The sequence below is a fragment of the Mastacembelus armatus genome, chromosome 5, assembly GCF_900324485.2.
Source record: "Mastacembelus armatus chromosome 5, fMasArm1.2, whole genome shotgun sequence".
Taxonomy (NCBI): domain Eukaryota; kingdom Metazoa; phylum Chordata; class Actinopteri; order Synbranchiformes; family Mastacembelidae; genus Mastacembelus; species Mastacembelus armatus.
The window spans coordinates 16,666,930-16,687,313 of NC_046637.1; the positions used below are offsets into that span (position 1 = coordinate 16,666,930).

Here is a 20,384-nt window from a genome sequence, read left to right on the forward strand (position 1 = left end):
GCAGCTGAACAAAGTATGATCTTGTTCAGTGTTGTACTTTAAAAGATACTGGTGAACTCCTGACACAAGTATGTGAAAATGTCCATAATAACTTATGTAACAACCATATTATGTATCTCTGGGTTGTGTTTGGTCCATGAACCACTACATCTGACAAAATACAAATACAAAATACAGGGCTAGTTGCCTCGATATGAGTTTATATGCTACCAGTCAAAAGTCTGGACCCAACTTACCATTCAATTGAATGTGAGTGTGTCCAAACTTTTGACTAGTACTGTATGTCTGAAAGACATCCAAAAGTACCAGCAAGAATATGGTCTCACTGTATGGATGGTTACATGGACTGTTCGATGCCATTTGTTTGTAAATACTGTCTAAGATAAGATAAACTTTATTAATCCCCAAAGGGATTGAGAAGTATTCAATCAGAAAAAAGTACATAAAATTATGCTAATTATTAAATCTAATTAAAAATTCTAGGCCAACGTTCACATTAGGAAATGCAAACGAGAGAAAACAAATGCATTAACCTATATTTCCCTTAACTTTCCTTTTTTCCCGGACTTATGTCAACGTCAGTGTCGACTATTATATATTACAAATACATTGCTACATTTTAATGTATGAAGTACACCAGTAACTCACAATAGTTACCATCTACATTTACAGACAGTAAGTTACTAGGCTGCAACCAAACATAAGGAATTATATATCCGCAAGCGGCGATGAACGGCCCTCGCTGAACGGTTAATAAAAATTAACCCCCTCCCTGAGCCAACCGCCTCCCCCAAATGGCCTACACGCCCTCGTGCGACCGCCCAGGCTGACCTCCCCCTCCGAGGAGACTGCCTCCCCGAATAGACCACCCCTCCTGAGTGACCCCCCGAATGGACCACTCCCCTCAAGGACACCACCCCCTGAGTGCACACCCCCCACTCCGAGCTGACCTCCTCTCAAGCAGACCACCCCCTTCGAGGAGACCCCCCCGAAGAGACTGACACCCCCCCCCGATGGACCACCCTTCCCAAGCAGCGGGTGGGGTCTAAGTTGTCGTGAAAAGTTAGCAAAAAAAATTGGATAACGTTGTCTAGATGATGCTGACCAAGAATGAGCTCGAGTACGAGGTGTGCATAAACTGTACATTTTGCAAAATTCCCATTAGGGCAAAATAAGGCATGGGTCCGATTGGATTTTTTGATCAGGATGCCCTAGAGGATGTCTGTGCCAAATTTGGTATAGTTCTGACAAAGTAATTGCTTGGTTGTGAATGGCAATTTTCAAATCGTTATACGGGGAGAGCTATTGGGCCTATTTTCATTTAGTTTAAATGGGTTCAGGACAGCAGGGACTACAATTCATCAATTGGTCTGATTCAAATCCGACAATTCGTGTGTTATCACAAGTTGAAAGGTTGTTGGCGAGCCAAAAAACGTACGTCGACTGGTCGGCGGCATCAAAAGAAAATCGTGAAAGGTCGTGTATGAAACCTTTAAAAAAACAAAAAATTTTCATGATTCTGACTTGTGCGCAAATTTTCGTGAGTTTTTGAGTGTGTTCAGGGGGTCAAATTAAAGGTTTTTACGCAAAAAAAATAATAAAGAAAAAAAAATCCTAACAATTTCTAGGCCCACGGCCAGCTGTCAGTCATAATATAAACATTTTCGGAAAGGCATCGCGCAGCCCCACGTCATGGTGGGGTGTGGGTGAATGCTAGACGCTGCCTGAACCCCCCCCCGCTTATTCTCCTTTGCACATTGAGCAATTATAATAGTCCCTTGCCTTCCCCTTCGGTGGGAACTCGGGCCTAATTAAATTATCGCCCCTTTATGGTTGAAATATTGATGTCCACAAATGAAGAAAACAGCCGTGTTTACATTTGCTTTGCGCATGCGTAGATGATGTGATCCACACATACTGTAGATGAGAAAATACAGCCCTGTCGGATAGAAGTAGCAGCGCGTGGCAGCAACACAAAGGTGTGAACGAAGCAGCCCAGGTTAATGCTGGACACACTCACAATAAGCCTACACTCACACGGGAGGTCACTCGTTGTTTCCGCTGCCGAGCTAGCTGCGCTGAACAGGTGAGCTCGCTAACCACTGGCTGGGCTGAAGCTGGGCCACTTAGCGGGAGCGGTGGATGCTAACGTTAGCTAGTCAAATAAACGTTTAGTACTACTAACAACGCATTAACGTAAATCATCAAAAAGAGACGCGCGATTATTACTGTTTTTTGTGAAATAGTTTAGCAGTCTAGATTAAGGCCAATTTTGCAAACGCTGCGTGGATTGTTTCCAGGCTAATCTGAACTGTGTGTGACGCTAGGTTAGCTAACGTGTCTGCTAAGCTAACAGCTCGCACATATTACATTATTATTTATTATTACATGTTAACAAAGCCTCATGACTTGATACTAACTCGCTGCGTTTCTCTTACATTTTATGGTTGCCTGTTGGTTAAAATAGTTATCTTCGTATTTCCATCTCACTCACGAAGATAGCGTCAAAGCACAATCACTTGAACACGGCCTTGCTTGGCAAAGTACGTTAATGTAAGCTACTACGTTTCACGAAATGAAACGATTAACGTTATATTTTGTTCGGTTTACTAGTGGAGCTGCTTTGAGTAATGATTTATCTAGAACTAACTAGCTAGCGTAATTCAAGGCTTTGGGCACATCTCAGTTCATCCAAGTTATTAGCATGCAGAACATTGGCATGTGTTTTAAGGGAAGCTAGCTCAGTAGATATGGATATGATTAAACGTGCACAATTTTTGATAATGATATCCACTCGTGTGTTAGGGCTGCCACGCTGTTTATCATTATGTTTTCTGCTCTGTGCAGGTCAGAATGGATTCATCAGAGCAGTCGGGGCCAGACTCGTGCTCCCAGGACATCAACCCGGTGTTTCTGCAGCAGCTTAGAGAGTTGGACATTCCTGAGGAGGCAGCCAAACAGGTGGATCAGTGCATCAAACTCCATTGTAACTGTATATCATACAACATTTGCAGTGCATTCATAATGGGGCAGCTTGTATGAGGTTTCAGGCCACATTGAAGTCCAATATGTGATTGTAGATGTTGCATTTTTTTGGTATAACTTACTGGGGCCGGAAAGAATACCAACCTCAATCCCTTGTATTTAATTTCAGTTATGCCTTAATTTAGAAGTATCTTGATCATGCAACATTATATGTTATGTGACCAACATCACCTGTAATAAAACCCTAGCTAGCCTCATGGAAGGTAACTACTTACAGCTTGAATAAGTTGCACCAAACATGTCTTGTTGGAAATGCTCACATTGCTGACCTTCTGCTGAACACTGGTCTAGAAGGAGAGAGCCTCAGAAATGAAAGTAGCTAAGACCAGAATTGGGTCACTAATAAAGGAAAGTTAAGTCCTGAGTGTTAATTGGCTTAAGTTTCCAAGATACAGTTTCAAGTCAAAATTGCATCAAAATGACAATCACTACTGTCATTGGTGGGTTCCTTTCACACCAAGACATCAAGACAAATGTACTCTGCAGAGCAGAAATTGTTTTGGTAGAACTGGTGGCTTAGAGATAAACAGCACGCTTTAATAAGTACCTGTTCTCACATTTGAGCTTTTGACATACAAAAACCAATGGAAACATCTATTTGGTTATAAGGTAACTGAGTATTATCGTGTATTAGTCATCACACGTTTATAAGCTTCCTATGGTATAACAACTGTTGTGTCCTAATTGTCTGAGAATTCAAACCTAGAAAGCAAAGTGGATAACCACACCCAGACCAGTTATTCACGAAAATCAACACCAGACCATCACATTTGCTAATAAAAGACCAATAAATTACAGTTAGGTAATAATCTTTAGTATCAAAGTGAAGATAAATTTCTAAACTTTCATATGATACCATTTTCATTCTTCTACTGTACTCTGTCAAGAATTTATGAGGCATCATGATCATCAGACACCCCTCTCCCTTGTAGGCAAATATACTCGCCTGTGTATGATAATTATAAATCCTTATCAGTCCTTACCTTTATCATCTCTTTTCTAATTAATTTAATGAAAATATGTAAGAATTAGCACATTTTATCTCAGAGGTCAATAATTTCCCAAAATTTGTAGACCAGTGTAATATATAATGTGAAAACTGCATCACTTCACAGCTTTCATTCTAAAAGTTTCAGTTCAGTGCTGTTCTGCTGAGACCACCCTGACTATGATGGTATTGTGATTATTACTGGGTAGCATTCAGAAATATTTTGATATGGGTCCAAAACATCTGAATCAGACTATAGCTTTTTGTTTTATTCATATTAAGAACTGGGTCACAACAGCTCAATAGTAATAATTGAATATCCAAAATATAGTTATATATTTTGAGCAGTGTGATTGAGCAAACTGTAAAAGCAGAGGTTTAATTAAAGAATGTGTCTGCCCATGTTTTGGTAGGCATGGACACACTATGATTATTTAAATTAACTGCTTTGTTCTGTAACCTTTTTTTTCTCCACTTCAGGCACTTCTTCATACTCGGAATGTATCTGCAGAGGAGGCGGCCATGTACTACTTCAACAAGCTGGAGAATGAGGTGCCCATAAGCTAGCCTTAGTCCCCACAGGTACACCTTGGTACATTAGACCTTGAGGAGTTTGTCCAAAGCGAAATCTTAGTGTCTCCATTTGTTTACTTTGACTCACAGGAGGAGGGAGATGATGACCTCATGTTCAAGATGGTGTTTGTGGTAAACATGGACCTTGCCATGGGTGTTGGAAAGGTAAATCCAGTGTTGCCATTCTGAACAGTGGAGCATACATGCATGTTCAAATACATACTCCATCATAAAGACCATGTTTTCCTAATTATTTAAGAAAAAGTGGCTGCTGCTTCACCGACACAAAGCAGAAGAAATTTTTAGCCAAGCAGACTTTTAAGGTCTTATGTGATCATGGTGATTTCATGCATGTTCTTATTTTTCTATTAAAATGCTTATCAACTTTTATTTTTGTTGTGTCCTGATTAGAAACATTTTATTTAGTGTATTTTTCAGGTTCAGCAAATAACTTTATATTACCTTTATTTTAGTACAGCTAGAAACTTGGACAGATTCCTCTATAGATGTGAACTCAGTGTTGTGTGGATATGCAGGTGGCAGCCCAGGTTGGCCATGCTGCTGTGGGTTTGTACCAGGCTCTACAAGAGAAGAACAGCTGGAGGGAGATGGCCTGGAAGTGGGACCACACTGGGTATGTTGTTGGGACATTCACTTATGTATCTTTTATTTAAAAATTACATTTTGATTGACCATATTAATTTTGTGCTTTACACTGAATATATTCAGGTATTAAGATTTTGCATTCTTTGCTATGAACTTTTGAATTAGCAATCTGTAAACATTTACCAGCAGTGGTGTTTAAAATGCATAAATATGCCATTGTGAATGAAAGTAAATGCATTCATTTGCTGCAAAATCTCTTTCGGTCTCCTGGCATTCTTCGGTGAGTGCCACACTGGTTTGCTTCATAGAACTGCTCAGTCCAGTCAATTGTCTGTGTTGACACAATTGACTGCATAAATAACTTTTAATAAACATCTTTTGTGAGCATTCATGATATTGCTAAATAATTGTTTACCTTTTTTTAAATGAGTATAAAAACATAAATGTGCATGGTGCTCATACAGAGCCAAGAAGGTGGTTGTCCAGGGCACCAATGTGGCTCATCTACTGGAGCTGCAGGCCCTGGCCATGAGCCTCAGCCTGCCCACTTACCTGGTCCAAGATGCAGGGCTTACCCAGGTGAGGATAACATGCCATTTTCAAAGATGTCTTGTGGGTACCAGTAATAACTCTTTAAATATTTTACTACATAAATATATCTAGTCAAAATACATTTGATTTTTTACTATTCCACAGTCCCTTGGAATAAACACATTTGAGAAAGCCAGCAGTAAACCAAACCCTCTTGTTTTTTCGCAGGTGGAGGCTGGGGCCCGCACTGTCCTGGCCATCATGGGCGAGGAGGAGATGGTAAACAATGTCACTGGGAGTCTGAAGCTGCTTTGAGGGGGGTCAACCCAACAGTGATGGAGGCATGATTTGGTAGTAGCACAGTGGAAACAGCAGAGGACAGGATTTCCCAGCTGCAGGGAGAATCTTGGCATGCAAGAGTGTATCTGTAAAAAAAACAAAAACAAAAAAAGACCTAAAGAACAAGGGAAAACAAAACATGTCCCAATACTAGAAACAAACACTCAGCCATTTGTTTCCCTTTCATTCTTTGTCTGAGCCACTTAGTTGGCCATTGAAAGCAAGAAGGAAGAAAGAAAGCAGTTCCTCATGAGGGAACAAGGTGGTGGTCTTTCTCTTTTATTAAACAGATCACCTACTTACAGAAGACTCATATTAGACTTAATTTTCAAACACATGAAGTCTGTTGTTCAGTTTCAAAATAAAGTTAAAATCAAGCAGCTTTGATGGGTAACTAGTATTATGCTTATTCAAGGGAGTATGTACTGTTGACTAATAGATAATGTAATTAGACTTAACACCCATAGCACATGTATTATTTTGGGTTTACTACTCCTGAGTGAAGGGTAGCATTAATTGATGTGTGAGTATTCATGTTTGACATTAAACTGATTTTGTGTCTGTATGCAACTATTCTCCCAAAGATCCTTATCCTATACACTCAGTAACATTACTTAGTATTGATAAATGGCTATATTTTGTATACATATGCCATATACTCTATCTGTGGTGTGTCATCCTAAATAGTATGCACAGTTGTTGGCGTTGTATTTTTAATGCAAAAGAAAAACATTGTAAGTTATAATGTTTGGATTGACTGGTGATGTTGATTGATGTTGGTAAGTTCTGCAGGGCCAAAATCTCATGCAGTAAAGATGGGCCTTTATGCACTGTAACTGCCTGTGGTGAATCATTTGCAATAATTTGATCAGTTTATAGCTTGAAGGAATGCAAATGATTGTGCATATGACAGTTGTCATGGACTTCGTGAATAGTCTTGCACACTAAGAATCTTAATACACAATGTCAGCTGTTGTCTTATGTTCTCTCAATAATAGTCATTGGCATAAATTGCCACTCCCAGAATTTTTATCCTAATGTCAAAATTTTATTTGTAACAGTCTCGGCAGTGAGTTGCATGCAGTATGAAATGTATATTTGAAGAGACCTTTGGAAGTTATGTACATTTTGGTAACATGTCTGCACTTTGATACCTCTTGTGTTGTTACATTTTTTTGAGTGCTTCAGACTGGCGACAATTAAAATGCCCCATGTGAAGGAGCGGCCTGAATCGTGTTTTACCTGACTACGCAGATGAACGAGATTAGCAGGAGCTCTGGCAGTGAAAGCAATGTGGGGGAGGGTTGGACAGCTGTGTCGCAGAGCTCGGTTTGGACTGGCCATACGACATTGCTTTCAACAATGGCAGTATTGTGAAATGTGACCACTAAGTACCTAGGCTAACATTGCTATCTGTCTGAGAAACTGTCTAAACTGTCCTTCAATTATTAACCTCATGACGTGCTCTCGGGAAATTGGTGCTCGTGTTTACAAAGGGCAACAACCAGAGAAGGTACCAGAAAAAGGGCCGGAAAGCAGATTTAATTTCTTCTTGAAAATTGCATTTGGATTTACTAGCTTATTTGAATAACGATGGCGACGGCATTAATTCCACAAGTTAGCAAATAGTCGGCACGTAAAATACTTATGTCAAAGATAGACTATTTATGTTACTGACAGCATCTGATTGTTGTGATTACATTCCATTGTTTGCCCTATATCTTAACGTTATAGGCAAATGTATCAAAAACGTTGAACAATCGCGATCATGTTCGCGTTTATAATAAAGCAGATTCAGTAATCTGCTTTATTATAAAGGTCAGTGTTAATTTGTATTATGGAAGCCCACCGCCGCAGTGTAATCACTTTATCATCCTGCTGTCTAATCTCATCGCTGGTCAGACCTCTGCAACAAATGACGTTGACATTTATCACCATAGCCAATCCAAAGTCGCCTCCAAGTCTCATGACATGACAGGAAGCCAATCGCGTCATTGTGGTTATTGGTTTGGCAATATCGCAGACCTATATAGGTATATGTCTGTGTGTTAGAAATGTTTCCGCTTGATGTCCTCTTTCGAGAGTGTTAGGACAATCACGTTACTCTCTTGAAGAAACGAGCGCCTCTCGGATTTCTTTCAGTAAATGTTAACATCACAGCAAATGTTGCGTAATTCTTTTCGCCCATTCGTCTGGCAAAACTCCAAGAAATAGTTTTATTGAGCCCCTGCGCATAGGGATATTTTCGTTGTGTTGGTTACTGTTTCTATCTGCAAAGTGTGGGAAAAGACTGATGTCGGCAGCGGGAACACAAGTAGGAGGGACCAATAATAAGTAGATGCAACCCTGGAGCACTGGTCAATTTCCCTGTCCAGCCCTTACCAGATGCTGCCAGAGAAACACCTCAGACTCCATTCATCTGACATACCGGTAGGTGGGGCTGACCCAGTGGGCTAACCCTGTCTCTGGTGTCCCTGGAACTGGGCCCCAGAGACCCCGTGTAGCTAACGCTTGCTACTATGTACTGGTATGAAAGCTCCTTCCACTGTAGATAGATGAATGTAACCCTCAAATTAAAAAAAAAAAACAATAATCCCACTACCGAATTAAAATTAATTCCATGGCATTTGAATTTAATAACGAGCCTTTTCCGAAATTTAGAAGATACAGATCCTCAGCTGGGTATGAAATTGTCTTCCGAATCCAGCCACTCGCCTTAGCTCCCCTTCTTGTATGCCAACCGTACACACACAACTTAATAGAACAGAATTTTCGCACCCCGCCTCATAGCAGTGCCCGCCCCGTTTTACGTAGTCGGTAAAATAAAAAAAAACGACGCTGTAGTTCACCAATCACATATGTGCATATTTGGTTTGTAATGTGATTGACACATTGTTGTCGAATTATAGGCGAGAGGCGGGATTTCGCATCAAGGGCCGCCCATAGTGAGAGCCCCTGCACGGTCGCCTGGGAAACCCCGTGGCGCGGTTGTGTGTCAGTTTCGTTGGGACCCGCGGTCGATGCCGGTGAGGAGGGGGATGGGTGCTTCTGCGAGTGTAAGGACCCGAGACAGAAACAGAGCCCTGTATCACATACAGCAGCATATACCCCGTTATAAATAGCGATTGTAAATATACCATACATTAAAATAAATGTATTTTTCCGTCGGGGATCTGTCATAGACATTCAATGGATGCATTGCACCGGAACAGGACCGGGAATTTAACTTTCCGCCGATGCGTGGGAGACACTGAGAAGTTTGTTTCTTACCCTTGGAGAGGGAGCTACTTTTAAGGGCAAAGGATACAGGAGACTCCGAGGCCGCTGTACAGGCCTACTGGTCTGGTTGGATTTGATGTTGGGATATTCTAAGGACTTCCTATTGTAACGTTATATTAAGCTGCCTCGTTTACATACGTTTGGAATGCCTCTTTAGGTGAGTTAAATTAAACATTTGTTAATATCGTCATATTAAAGGGGGATGCAATAACTGTTAACATAAATATAACAGATACCAACATTAACTAACCATGTTTTTAGTCAACCAAACAGAACTATGATGCCAGTCAGCTTTGCTAGCTAAGGACTTAGCGTCCACTTAAGTTTATTAGAACAAGTTGGTTGCCCTCACAATCTTTGCTTTTTGGAAATTGCTTGGTTGGATGGCCAGAAAGCTCCCAACACTAATGGTCGTCCTCGCAGGCCTGCTCTTGGCTATGTCTGGACTGGTCTTGGTGACCATAGTTTTTTGGTCTTTATTATGTTGTTTTTCATATCTGACTCATTCGCCCGAAAGTGTACAGCATTGCTAATGTTATGATAGTCAGTATTTGAAATTATTTCAAGCAACCATGTCCTCGAAGCTCACTACCATTCTTCAAGTTTTCAGGAGTTTGACTCGTGTAGTTAACGTTTACGTTAGTTTATTAGGGTTCCCTTCAGTCAATGTTTTATCTGAGTTTCATACCATGGGTGAGCATGGTTCATATATAACGTCGCTTTACTCCTTAAACGAATTGCCTCTTGCATGAGCCTCACCAAAGTAACAAATTCGTGTTGTTTTGAAGCATGAATAAATAAATTGTGGTTTGTTGAACAAGTTTCGATAACCTGTTTCCGCAGAGGCTTAACATATTCCAACGTTAACGTATAGCCAAAACATCATCAGCAGTATATTATGTGGACTTTATTCCACCTATTGCTTAGTTCTTACGTTAAGCAGAAAGTAGAACAGACCTGTATCACATCTTTTGCTCTAGGAAGTTCGTAAGTCGCAAACTTGTAAGAACAAAAAATGTTGCGGAATTGCTCTTTTTTAAAATGTTGTTCTGGGGCCACGCAACTATCGAATGTATGTAAGTTATCTGTGATCTAGTTTGTAATTTGATCATTATTGGCGACCCATGTAAGCTAAGCAAGCAGCTGTTGTGTTGGTTAGCGTTAGCAGACGAGCCATAGATAACAAATGCTGTACTAGCCTTTTCAGCTAACTTTTTGGATGTTTTCCAGTTGATTGTGTACCAATTTCGAAGCAGTCATTTACGGCTACACATTATGGCCCTTTCGCTATTTATGCACTCTACATGTCTGCAAACACATCCCGTTTTTGCTGTTGATTTCTGAGCTAAAATAATGTTTTACTGAAAATATGTTGTTTGCATCATGGTGGCGTTGACTACATCATGTTAATGTATTTGTCTTTGGCAACATTCCGGTCTTCGTTGAAGCGTGTAAATCAAACTAAAGGCTCGGTTGTGTGTGTGTGTGTGTGTGTGTGTGTGTGTGTGTGTGTGTGTGTGTGTGTGTGTGTGTGTGTGTGTGTGTGTGTGTGTGTGTATGTATTTTGTGCATGCTCATTTTTTGGGCATGTGGGATCCATCAATCAGAAAACCAGATCTGTCGGGTAGTGACTTGCTGTTATTCACCTCCCCCACCTACCAACCCCCCGGTCTCGGTGGCGGTTAAGAGAAATGGGTGGTATTTTAGAGGGGAGCTCTTGTTTCCTTTTTTAGCCTCCATTTTTATTTCAACGTGTAAGCAACTGCAAGTAGCATTGTTGATCCGGAATGTAGCAATCACAAGTTTCGACCAAGTTAGAGACGCCATAGCTGTTGTGTTTTTAAACACCAGTACGTTGTTTAATAATAATACACTAATTTTTCTTGGTGATGAGGAAATGCATCATTTTATTCTACACCTCGGTTGGGCAGATTTCAGGATCAAAATCTAGTATCAAGATGAAGCTACAACGTTACCCTGTCATTCGCATAGTGTGGTTTATAATTTTAAGTGAGATGCAACACAGCAGCAGTATGAGCTAGCAATAACCACATTTGACGACCGAGTGATTAATTAGCGCCTTCCCCATCTTTAATATGTTAGATTTCTTAGCACCGCGCGTTAAATGGCTGCCCCAACCGTCGCCCGAGTAGCTGTGTTCCCCTCAGCCACCACGTAGTCACACTCTGTGCGGAGCCCGGGCCATTGGACACAGTAAGCACAGAGATGTTATTTTATTCTATCGGACGTGGCCAGGTCAATTAATGTGCCACCGGATGTGTGACTGCCTCCCTGCAGTTATATTTGTGTATGACGTGTCATGAATTTAGCTCTCTCTACTTCAGCCATGTTTTGCTTTCTACTCATTCAAAAACATTTGTAAATGATCGAATGATCATCACCATAATACAACTTTTCTTATCGGGTGAAATTTGTCTTCACGGAAAGCCCCGTGCTCACTAATCTAGTGTATTCCAAGCAAGCTTGGTTACAAATCTGAGCTGTAGTCGACCTTGCTTCATGAGTACAAAGATTACACTCGTGCCCTGCTGAGGGTGTTCAACCAGCGCCAAGTATTAGGATTGATCTTGAAGCCTGTTGGACGCCAGATTGCTGTGAGCTGAACCTTGTTTTCATTGGTTGTGACTAACATTCTCTGAATATATTTAACATCTTTTAATAGACTGTGTGGGCTGCAGTTTGCAGACCTGGCCGCTCAGAACTATTGGAAACACGAGCCCCTCTAGCATTCCCCTTGACCTGACCCTTCTTATTATCTTGAACAAACTGTGTGATCAAGAAAACAAACAAACACACAAAAAAAACCTTGAACGCAGCTGAGTAAGAAATGCAGGCAGTATTTGAGAGGCAGACAAGCACATAGTTGTTCCTTCATGATTCAACCTGCCTTCTTGGGAAAGCTTAGAATGGTCTTCTTGACTGCTTGTTGTGAATTCACCCATTACATTGGTTTTGTAGGCCTCCTAAGCGGCTTCAGATTGTTTTCTAGAGTAAAATATGTGTTTAAGGTGTGTTGAGTTGCAACACTTGGTGAAAGGGGACTGTCTTTTAGACTGTTTGTGAGTATGTATGTGGGTTTGTCTGTAGAATACGGACCCTTTTTCCCCCAGTATGGGCCTCTGAAATTCTGGAGATCTGAGGAATGTGCACACATCCAAGATTAGCCTGTACCAGTTTTCTGTTCTCTCATTGGGAACTCACAAACCAGGAAATGTAATTGTTGGGTGATGCACCCTTGTAGACATGATTGGAAGCAGTGAGCACTGTGTTCTGATGAGTCTAGATCATACTTACATGCAGAATAAAACCCTAGTTTTGTGTGCGTACTTGAGGAAGAGGGAGTGAAGCAGGATGCTGGCGCATTTCCAGAAGAAGAGAGGATTCTACAGACGGTTGGAGGAGAGAGATGGGGGGAGCTCTGGGGGGTTGCTGTGAGGAATAGGAAAAGGAGGAAGAAACCCCTGTCCTTTTAGCTTACCATTTGCATGCTGATGACACTCTTATCGTTATATGGAGGGCAGGTGTAGCTATTGATGTGTTAATAAGGTTTCATGTGTGTTGTGCTAAGCCAGTGTTGTGGATCTACACCTGTATAGAAGCAGAAAGATTATCTTCACATACAAGAGAAGATGTGTGAATTTTGTCTGTGAATTATAGATTAGTCCAGGAAATGAGAAATATTTAGATGATTAGGCACACCTACACATCTGAATATCTCTTTATTTTCTTAGCATATGAAAACTAAGGATATTAAATATAAAATGTATATCTGTCAATTTTCCTTCAATTTATTTATTTAGGTACATTTTTCTGATGTATCAGAGACTGATTTGATATACATTCTGCCTTTTCTCTTAATTTCAGGGATAGCTATAGCACCAGTTCATATACCTTCCTCTCTGTAGTTTTGCCTCTGCTGCTGTGTATTGTGTGGATTGCTGTCTCGCACAACAGGGTTAAAAACAAGTCACTCTGATGTCTCCCTCGTCTTCTATTGGTGCAGGAGCTGTGGAGTTGCTCCAATGGGGCGCAGCATTTTCTCGCCACTGGGGGAGTGGTGTTGCAGAGGGCTGTGCTGGTTAATTCGGTTTTGTGCAGAGAAGCAATGCTTCTTGGGAGAATAATGGAGGAGGAGGCTGGAGAAAAAACAAGGCAGAAAAGGAGGGTGAGGCAGGCAATCTACGTAATCATCTCTATCGCTCCCCCTCTCTGCTCTTGTTTTACTGCACTTGTATTTTTTCCTTTATTTTCTTTCCTTTCTTGCCTTGTTTTTCTTGTGATACCTGACTGATCGGCCATAAAAAAGCCCACCAATATTCAGTTTCTGTTTCTGCACCTTTGGAATTGCAGGCAGCCATTTTAGGCTTCACCACATTAACCCTAATTTTCTCAACTAGTCCTGTCTCTCTCTCTCTTAAATGCAACTTATCAGGACAATAAAGGAGTCCAAATAATGCTCATTTAAATACACACACGCTTTGTGTGAGGGGAAATCAAGATTTCACATAGCCAGGCATGTTTGATCAGAGGGTGTTGTCAGTTGGGAAGGGAGAGAGCAAATAATGAGTAGGGCAGAAGAAAAACAACCAAGAAAGCTTTTGCACCAAAGTCAAGCCACCCGACACCAACCCGATCGCAGCTGTCCTGTTTTGTAATGCGCAGCAGCAGTGCTTCAAACAAAAGGGGAAACGAAAGGCTAGTGCCAGGTTTTTCCTGTTCAAAAGCGCCTTGCTCTGTCACCTTGGGATGAGAGAGATTAAACTTTTTGTTAGTTTTTATGTAAACAAGTTTAATACGTGGCTATTCACTCATGCTTTGTCTTAAAATAGAGCACTGCCTCTGAACCTTTTGGGTCTAGATTTAGTTCTCACTGAAGATTTGGCAGTTGTTTATTGAAGTGCAGACTTCGCACATGTTATGCCTATGATTTTTGTTGTCTTTCCTTAAGATATATTAAGTTTGTTGTATTAATTTGAGTACTTTAAATGAGTCTGTGTGGGGCACAAACTCTCCAGCAGTTCAAAATGGCAGCCAAGTCTCAATGACACCTTGCAGTCTTGTCCCACATATGTGCTATGCTGCAAATATTATGAGGTGGAGCCAGGACAAGCCTTTGTATCACTCTGGAAAGAGACCGTCAGCCAAAAGAGGAAATGGAAATGTCATGTAAATGTGTTTGTCATGCAGTAAGATCACGTGCTGACAGACAGAGGGTGTCTCTGGTTTGTGTTATGCCAGAGCAGGAACTTATCTAACAACAAGATGGCTTTTTTGGGCCTAATGCCTCTGCTAGATTACTACTTGGAAAACATCCCTTCCCACATTTGGGAAAAGAAACAGTTCATGGCAAATACTGCTAGTGTGAGGACTACAGCAGTATTCACAGTGATATTCACTCTAGCCCTTCCAATTCATTTAAAAGAGGTACATGTGCTGACACAGCAGGACGAAGATCATTGGGAGTGTTGTCATAAAACACACTGTGTTGTGTAGCAAATAAGTTCAGTTTGGTTCAACTCTTGCTGCAGTGCATTGTGAGGTCATCTGTGAAGACATCAGCCAGTCTCATCAAGCATGCACTTCTGATCTAAATAATTACTTATTAATCATACATTGCAATATGAAAACTGTATTTCTGCTTTTCACCATAAGTATGTGGCAATGAAAGATAAACAGTTGCTGCTGGGATAACCTTCCAGAATTGTACAATCCTGTTTGTCAGTATAACAAACCACTGTCCTGTTTTTTTTTTTTTAGTATCAAATATGCTTTTATGCACATAAATTAGTTTCTCCAACAGGACTTATTTGATTGTAATTCATTGTCTCAACGTTACATATAACAACACAGCTGCACAATTGCGAATCCTATGTTATTTAAGGTAGGGCTTTTTTGGTGTGAATGTGACCTTCTACAGAACCTTAAATGTAACATGTTAGTCATTTATGACGGGAGCTAATTTACTCCATGGTTGCAGCGTGCGGTCAGTTTGACTTGAGAGGGGAAAGGGAAACAGAAGCAGGTTAGAAAGAGGTAGTCAAGCTCAAACAGGCAGCAGAAGTTTGCTTGGTCCTCTCTTTTTTTCTCTCCTTTAGGTTACTGAGCCTCAAACGGACAGTGGTTGGCTTGTTTGCCCGAAACAGATGATTGATTTTGTGTCATGCTGGCCCTGCTGTCGACTGCTCTCTCCCCCACTCCTGTTATAGCACTCACTTGGCCTTTGTTCTCCATTGTGTGTCTCTCATCCCCGGTCTGGTCCAGGTCCATTCAGGCCATTGGATATTGTTGTGTTAATGGCGAGCCATGCTGCGCTCATAGGACACCCGATTGCTCAGCATGACAACAGCTATGGAAGGAAGTCATTGCCATAATAATCGCAGTTTATCAGCAACTGAATATCAAATTTTGAAAATTAATCAGTGCTACTGATTTTTTTTTTTTTTTTTTTTTTTTTAAATTAAGTACCAGTACAATATTTGACTACATTTAAGTTATTCCAGTTCAAATCTAAAAATTAAATTTTTAATTAAAATCTCTGGTTGCTCAAATATGCATGGTCAATTTAGTATGCAAAATTTGAAGATATAAAATTCAGACCTAAACACTGACAACACCAAGGAAGAGCAATCAAGACTAAATGGTTGTTGATCGAATACTTGGATACTTGGCAGACATAAATGAGCTAAAGGATAAGGATGTGGATTTTCTTGGTACTGTGGTTATTGTTTTTTTTTTTTTTGACAAATCCCACACACAGAGTAAAACCAGTGTGTATCTGATGCATCCACTGTAATGTCTGTGAATCCAGAACCTGGTTTAGCTAATTGGTCTGTGCACTGGGGGACATGTTTCTACTCACAAAAAAGAATGGGGTATCAGACATCAAAGTCATTGTTGGGTCTAATCTCTGATTGGGATTTGTGGAAAGTAACAAAAACATAGAAAATCGCTAGCTTTATTTCGCTCTCTTCAAAAATTGTGCCACGTTTGCGTATCCTCAAAAAAATCTGCTATGTCTCTGTGGACGTCCTCGTGTTTTGGGGCCCTGAGCATGTGTACTTCCAAGCTGACTGACTTCCTGCTCCTGCTACCCATACACATGAATTGAAGAAAATAATATAATCATGCAACTCTTGTAGATTTGCCAAATGTTATTGGACTGAATTATTCCAATTCTGATAATAGTCATTTTGTGTGCTAAGGGACACTTGATTTTTGTGACTTTATTTATATATATATATATATATATATATATAATATCCTCCACAGTTGATTAGTGTCTCAGTCTGATTACAGCTTGTACCAGACATGTTTTTAGCTGGTTTTGCAGCTCTCGTGTTTTGTAACTGTGTCTGAGAAATAGTGTGTACAGTCCTGTAGGATGTATGTAGCAGCAGTGTGGACCCCTTTCTCTAACTGCTAAGCAATTACACATGTAAAGGAAAAATCCTCTCATTAACGTATACGGTGTGTAGCTTTACTGACCTCAGCTCCTTCATCAGCATAATCCTTCATTATTTAACTGAGGCAGTCTTTCACACACAAAATATAATTTGACAAAGATACAGCTGAATTAGTTCTTTGAAGTTGCAACCCTTTAGGATCAGGATATTAAGAAAACAATTTTCTTAGTTTGTGTAGGGAAAATACAGATTTGTGCTTACACAGTTTTTGATAAATTAAATATATTTTTTAGCATAGGCCTCAGCATTACTGCAAAATGTGAAGGTATTATAGTAGTGTGCATAGCCTAACGGATGAACTGATATTGACTATGAACTTGTAACAGTCATTTCACAATGGACATTTAGAAACATTCACTTGGTTTAGCTTCATTCTGGCATTTGTGTTATATTTCTTATAGCTAAGTAAAATTGTATGCCACCTCTTCCAAGTGAACTGACCAGCTGATGCACATATTTTAGAGAATAATCTATGTTGGAATGCTAAACTGTAAGGAACATGTGCACATGCCTTTTTTTTTTTTGTGGGTGTATAGTAGGTCCCCCTTTGTTTCATACTACAGTGTAGGTAGTGCAAGTTGCAGCACTTGCTTTTTGTCATATGTATTAATGAACAATGTAAAATTTCAGCTGGAAAGCTGAGAATTCAGCAGTGGTGATAATGCATTTTTTTTCTCTGATTGTTCTTAAACTCTTAGTCCACTATGACAATGGTAGTTATTTTGAATTTACTGGAATGTACAGATTGACACTATCACCCTACAATCCTATTCCAGGTGCATGTTTTCCATTTGTGACATAAGAGAAAGGCGTCACTGAGTGACCATATGTTAGGCATAAAATCCATGTTAGAATTCCTGACACCATATCTGGTCTCTGTGTTTTTTCTGTTTGTGAAATGATAAATCTGTTTGGGTGAGTGTGAAAATAAGATCTACAATGAGCCTTGCTTTCTCCCTGGCCACATATTCCATTTGTCTTAAAGCCAGAGCCTATTGATTTGCCTGTTTTTCATCTTCAATTTCCTCCTGCTGTAGCTCAGAGTGCACAGTGCTGGGAAATGGCAGATATATTCATATCCTGCCTTGTACAGCAAGCATGTGTGCGGGGGCAGACTGAGGGGGCTGGTGTAATCTCACTGGACTGGATGTGTTGTGGAGGTTTGGCAAGACACAGGTGGACACTGTATGACAATGGACACACTGTTCATACCCAAGAATTTGTATTATATTCATGTAGTTGTATGTAAAGCCCTTCTAGCAGTTTCTTTGAAGCTTAATGTTGAGTTGAGCAATTTTGAGCAATGACTGACACCAGTTTTTTAATCATAGATACATTGTTGTCTGGTTATTTTTTTTGTGTGTGTAATATGCAATATGAAATAACCTCACTGAAATTACAAACCCAAAATAACGTATTGGTAAGTAACTGGAAGAAAAGTAGTGTCATGAAACCGGAATGAAATGGTCCAAGCACTTGATTAAAGGTGAGGTTTATATTTGTATGGTTTACATTAAAACAAACAACAATTAAAACAAAATGGACTGTCGATAACAACTTATACTGTATAAGGAGCATATAAGGTCCAAAAATTGCCACGTTGATGGGCAGCATCAATGAAGCAGACCTTTTGTTAATTGTTTGTGGATAGCCTATGAGTTAATTCTCTACCCTCTTATCCTGTTTGCTATTTCAACACAATGTCAAATGACTATTTTTATATAAGCTACAGTCTCTCTTTATCTGTGGTGCATTTAGATGCAACAATAAAACTGTTAAGGAGTGAGTGTAGGTTCAAACCACATTGAAAGCATGCATATAGACCTGTGTACAGTGGCTCATGGTTGAAACTGAGTGCCAACCCCTCTTACAAAGTGTATGATATGCATTCACTGATAACTGAAGTTGATAATGAATTAATTTAGGTTGATAAGCAGAGTAACAAGACCACATGCTTATTTGTCACATCTCTTCTTTTCAGAAAGTATTGCATGTGTGCAGATTTTTAGTGGTGTTTGGACATCTCAAATGACCAGATATCAGAATATCTACTCACATTGACTTCAGTCTAATTCTAACTGTTAATCCCTGAAATCCTTGTGCCACACCCAGTCTAGCCATGTTGTTGTTTTTTGTTTGTCTGTTCCCATACCATTTTTTCTTTGGAATTATATTCTTCTGAGGATGGAAAAGCTTTTGAAACAGTGTTTTGGCCATGCAACATTAAGACCAGCAGGAAACAAAATGGCATATTCAGACTACTGTTAAACACAGTGTAAGACATTATCACTCAATGCAACTAAACAGCTAAACAGATTAGCCATGGCCAGTGGAGTGGAGTGTCTCTACTTGTCAGCTTGTGTTGGTGTTTTATCTGTTTACTAGTCATGAGAATCATTGCCCAGTAAGTTTGTTGAGCTCGCAATTGAAGTTCATTAATGACAAGCTACCCTGGATGTTTTTTTTTTGTGTTGTCATTTCCTTATGGGGATATGACTGCTCTGTTAACTTAAAGTGAATGATTGTGTTCATGTATACTCTCCCAGTACATTTTCACTTTCACTCTTTCATACAATTTTGTTGCAATTCAGCAGAATTGCATAAGAGAGTGAAAGTATGGACTATGGACTCCAACATGGATGTTTAAGTTCTATTGTTTGGCCGGTTCTTGATTGGATTGAGATCTGAACTCCTCACCCACTCCCTGACATTAACACTGCTGTTTCTGTTGCAGTCACTCCTGTGTAGCTGTGGCTCTGTGTGTGGGATTGTTGCCTCATTGGAAAGTGTATCTTTTCTCAAGTTCATTTTTTTTGCACACTGCAGCAGGTTTTTGCCCCACTATAGTTTTTTAATATGGTATCTCTATTCAGTATTTTTATGTGATATTGTAGACATACTAGTAATAAAAACACTTTCTATTTGCTAACTGGCTGACTCTCTGAATTTCTCATACTCACCTAATAGTACAGACATTAAAGAGCAACTTAAAAGCACAGCAAAGTAAACATAAGGAATGATTTTAACACAAAGCAGATGTATACTTTCTTTGCTGATATACCTGGCCATAGCTCTGTTTGTTTTTCTGTCAAAGTTACATTGATATGTAAAGATGTTTTTATATTGGCCTAGTTACATCTACTATGATTCTTGTAAATCAGTAGGGTGATCTACAATTTCTGTATGCTCTAATACCAAAATATTTCCCCCTATTTTTAGGAAACTGCATTATATGACTGCCAATGCTCAAATGGTGAAACACTGTGTTTTTTAAAAAAAATGACGCAAAGGGAGAGTTATGTGAGGGATGAGAGACAGAGGGTCTCCTTTGCTGTTCATTTTGTGTGTATGTCCCTCCCCTTGGACTTGTCTCCAAAATGGCCTCTGTTTTACTAGAAGTGAAAAGACATGGTTGAGCCTGTTGGTAATTTGAGCCCAGTATTCTTGGCTAGGGGAACAAACAAGGAAGGGCGGGAGGTGTGGGGGAGGAGGAGGTAAAGAAAGGTTTTCCTTCTTCATATGGAATTTACCTTTCTCAT

General features: G+C 40.0%; 2 protein-coding genes and 1 long non-coding RNA gene across 11 annotated transcripts in view; 2 read left to right on the plus strand and 1 right to left on the minus strand.

The window, feature by feature from the left end:
• The first annotated feature begins 1,862 nt into the window (after positions 1 to 1,862).
• Positions 1,863 to 7,233, plus strand: LOC113130779 (probable peptidyl-tRNA hydrolase 2). Of its 4 annotated transcripts, none has more exons than XM_026307626.2 (7): positions 1,863 to 2,086; positions 2,848 to 2,961; positions 4,514 to 4,585; positions 4,700 to 4,771; positions 5,143 to 5,240; positions 5,677 to 5,791; positions 5,972 to 7,233. In XM_026307626.2, exons 2-7 carry the CDS (start codon positions 2,854 to 2,856, stop codon positions 6,056 to 6,058), a joined length of 552 nt encoding a protein of 183 aa, XP_026163411.1. In that variant the 5' UTR covers positions 1,863 to 2,086; positions 2,848 to 2,853; the 3' UTR covers positions 6,059 to 7,233. The 4 variants fall into 4 exon arrangements, with proteins under 4 accessions (XP_026163411.1, XP_026163408.1, XP_026163409.1 ...); XM_026307623.2 differs by having other exon boundaries at positions 1,868 to 2,086; positions 4,697 to 4,771; XM_026307624.2 differs by having other exon boundaries at positions 1,880 to 1,999; positions 4,697 to 4,771.
• On the minus strand, positions 5,244 to 8,672 carry LOC117152659 (uncharacterized). Its single transcript, XR_004463085.1, has 2 exons — positions 8,511 to 8,672; positions 5,244 to 6,168 (listed from the first exon to the last, which is right to left on the minus strand). It is a non-coding gene; the product is annotated as an uncharacterized LOC117152659 (long non-coding RNA).
• A 420-nt stretch (positions 8,673 to 9,092) lies between these two features.
• Positions 9,093 to 20,384, plus strand: part of setd5 (SET domain containing 5) — a 33,652-nt gene continuing 22,360 nt past the window's right edge. For 4 of the 6 annotated variants that reach the window (XM_026306228.1, XM_026306232.1, XM_026306231.1 and 1 more), the window contains exon 1: positions 9,093 to 9,518. The gene's annotated coding sequence lies outside the window, so the exon portion shown is untranslated. Of the gene's footprint in view, positions 9,519 to 13,456; positions 13,548 to 20,384 lie in introns of those variants that run through there. The other 2 variants (XM_026306230.2, XM_026306229.1) reach the window with 2 other exon arrangements.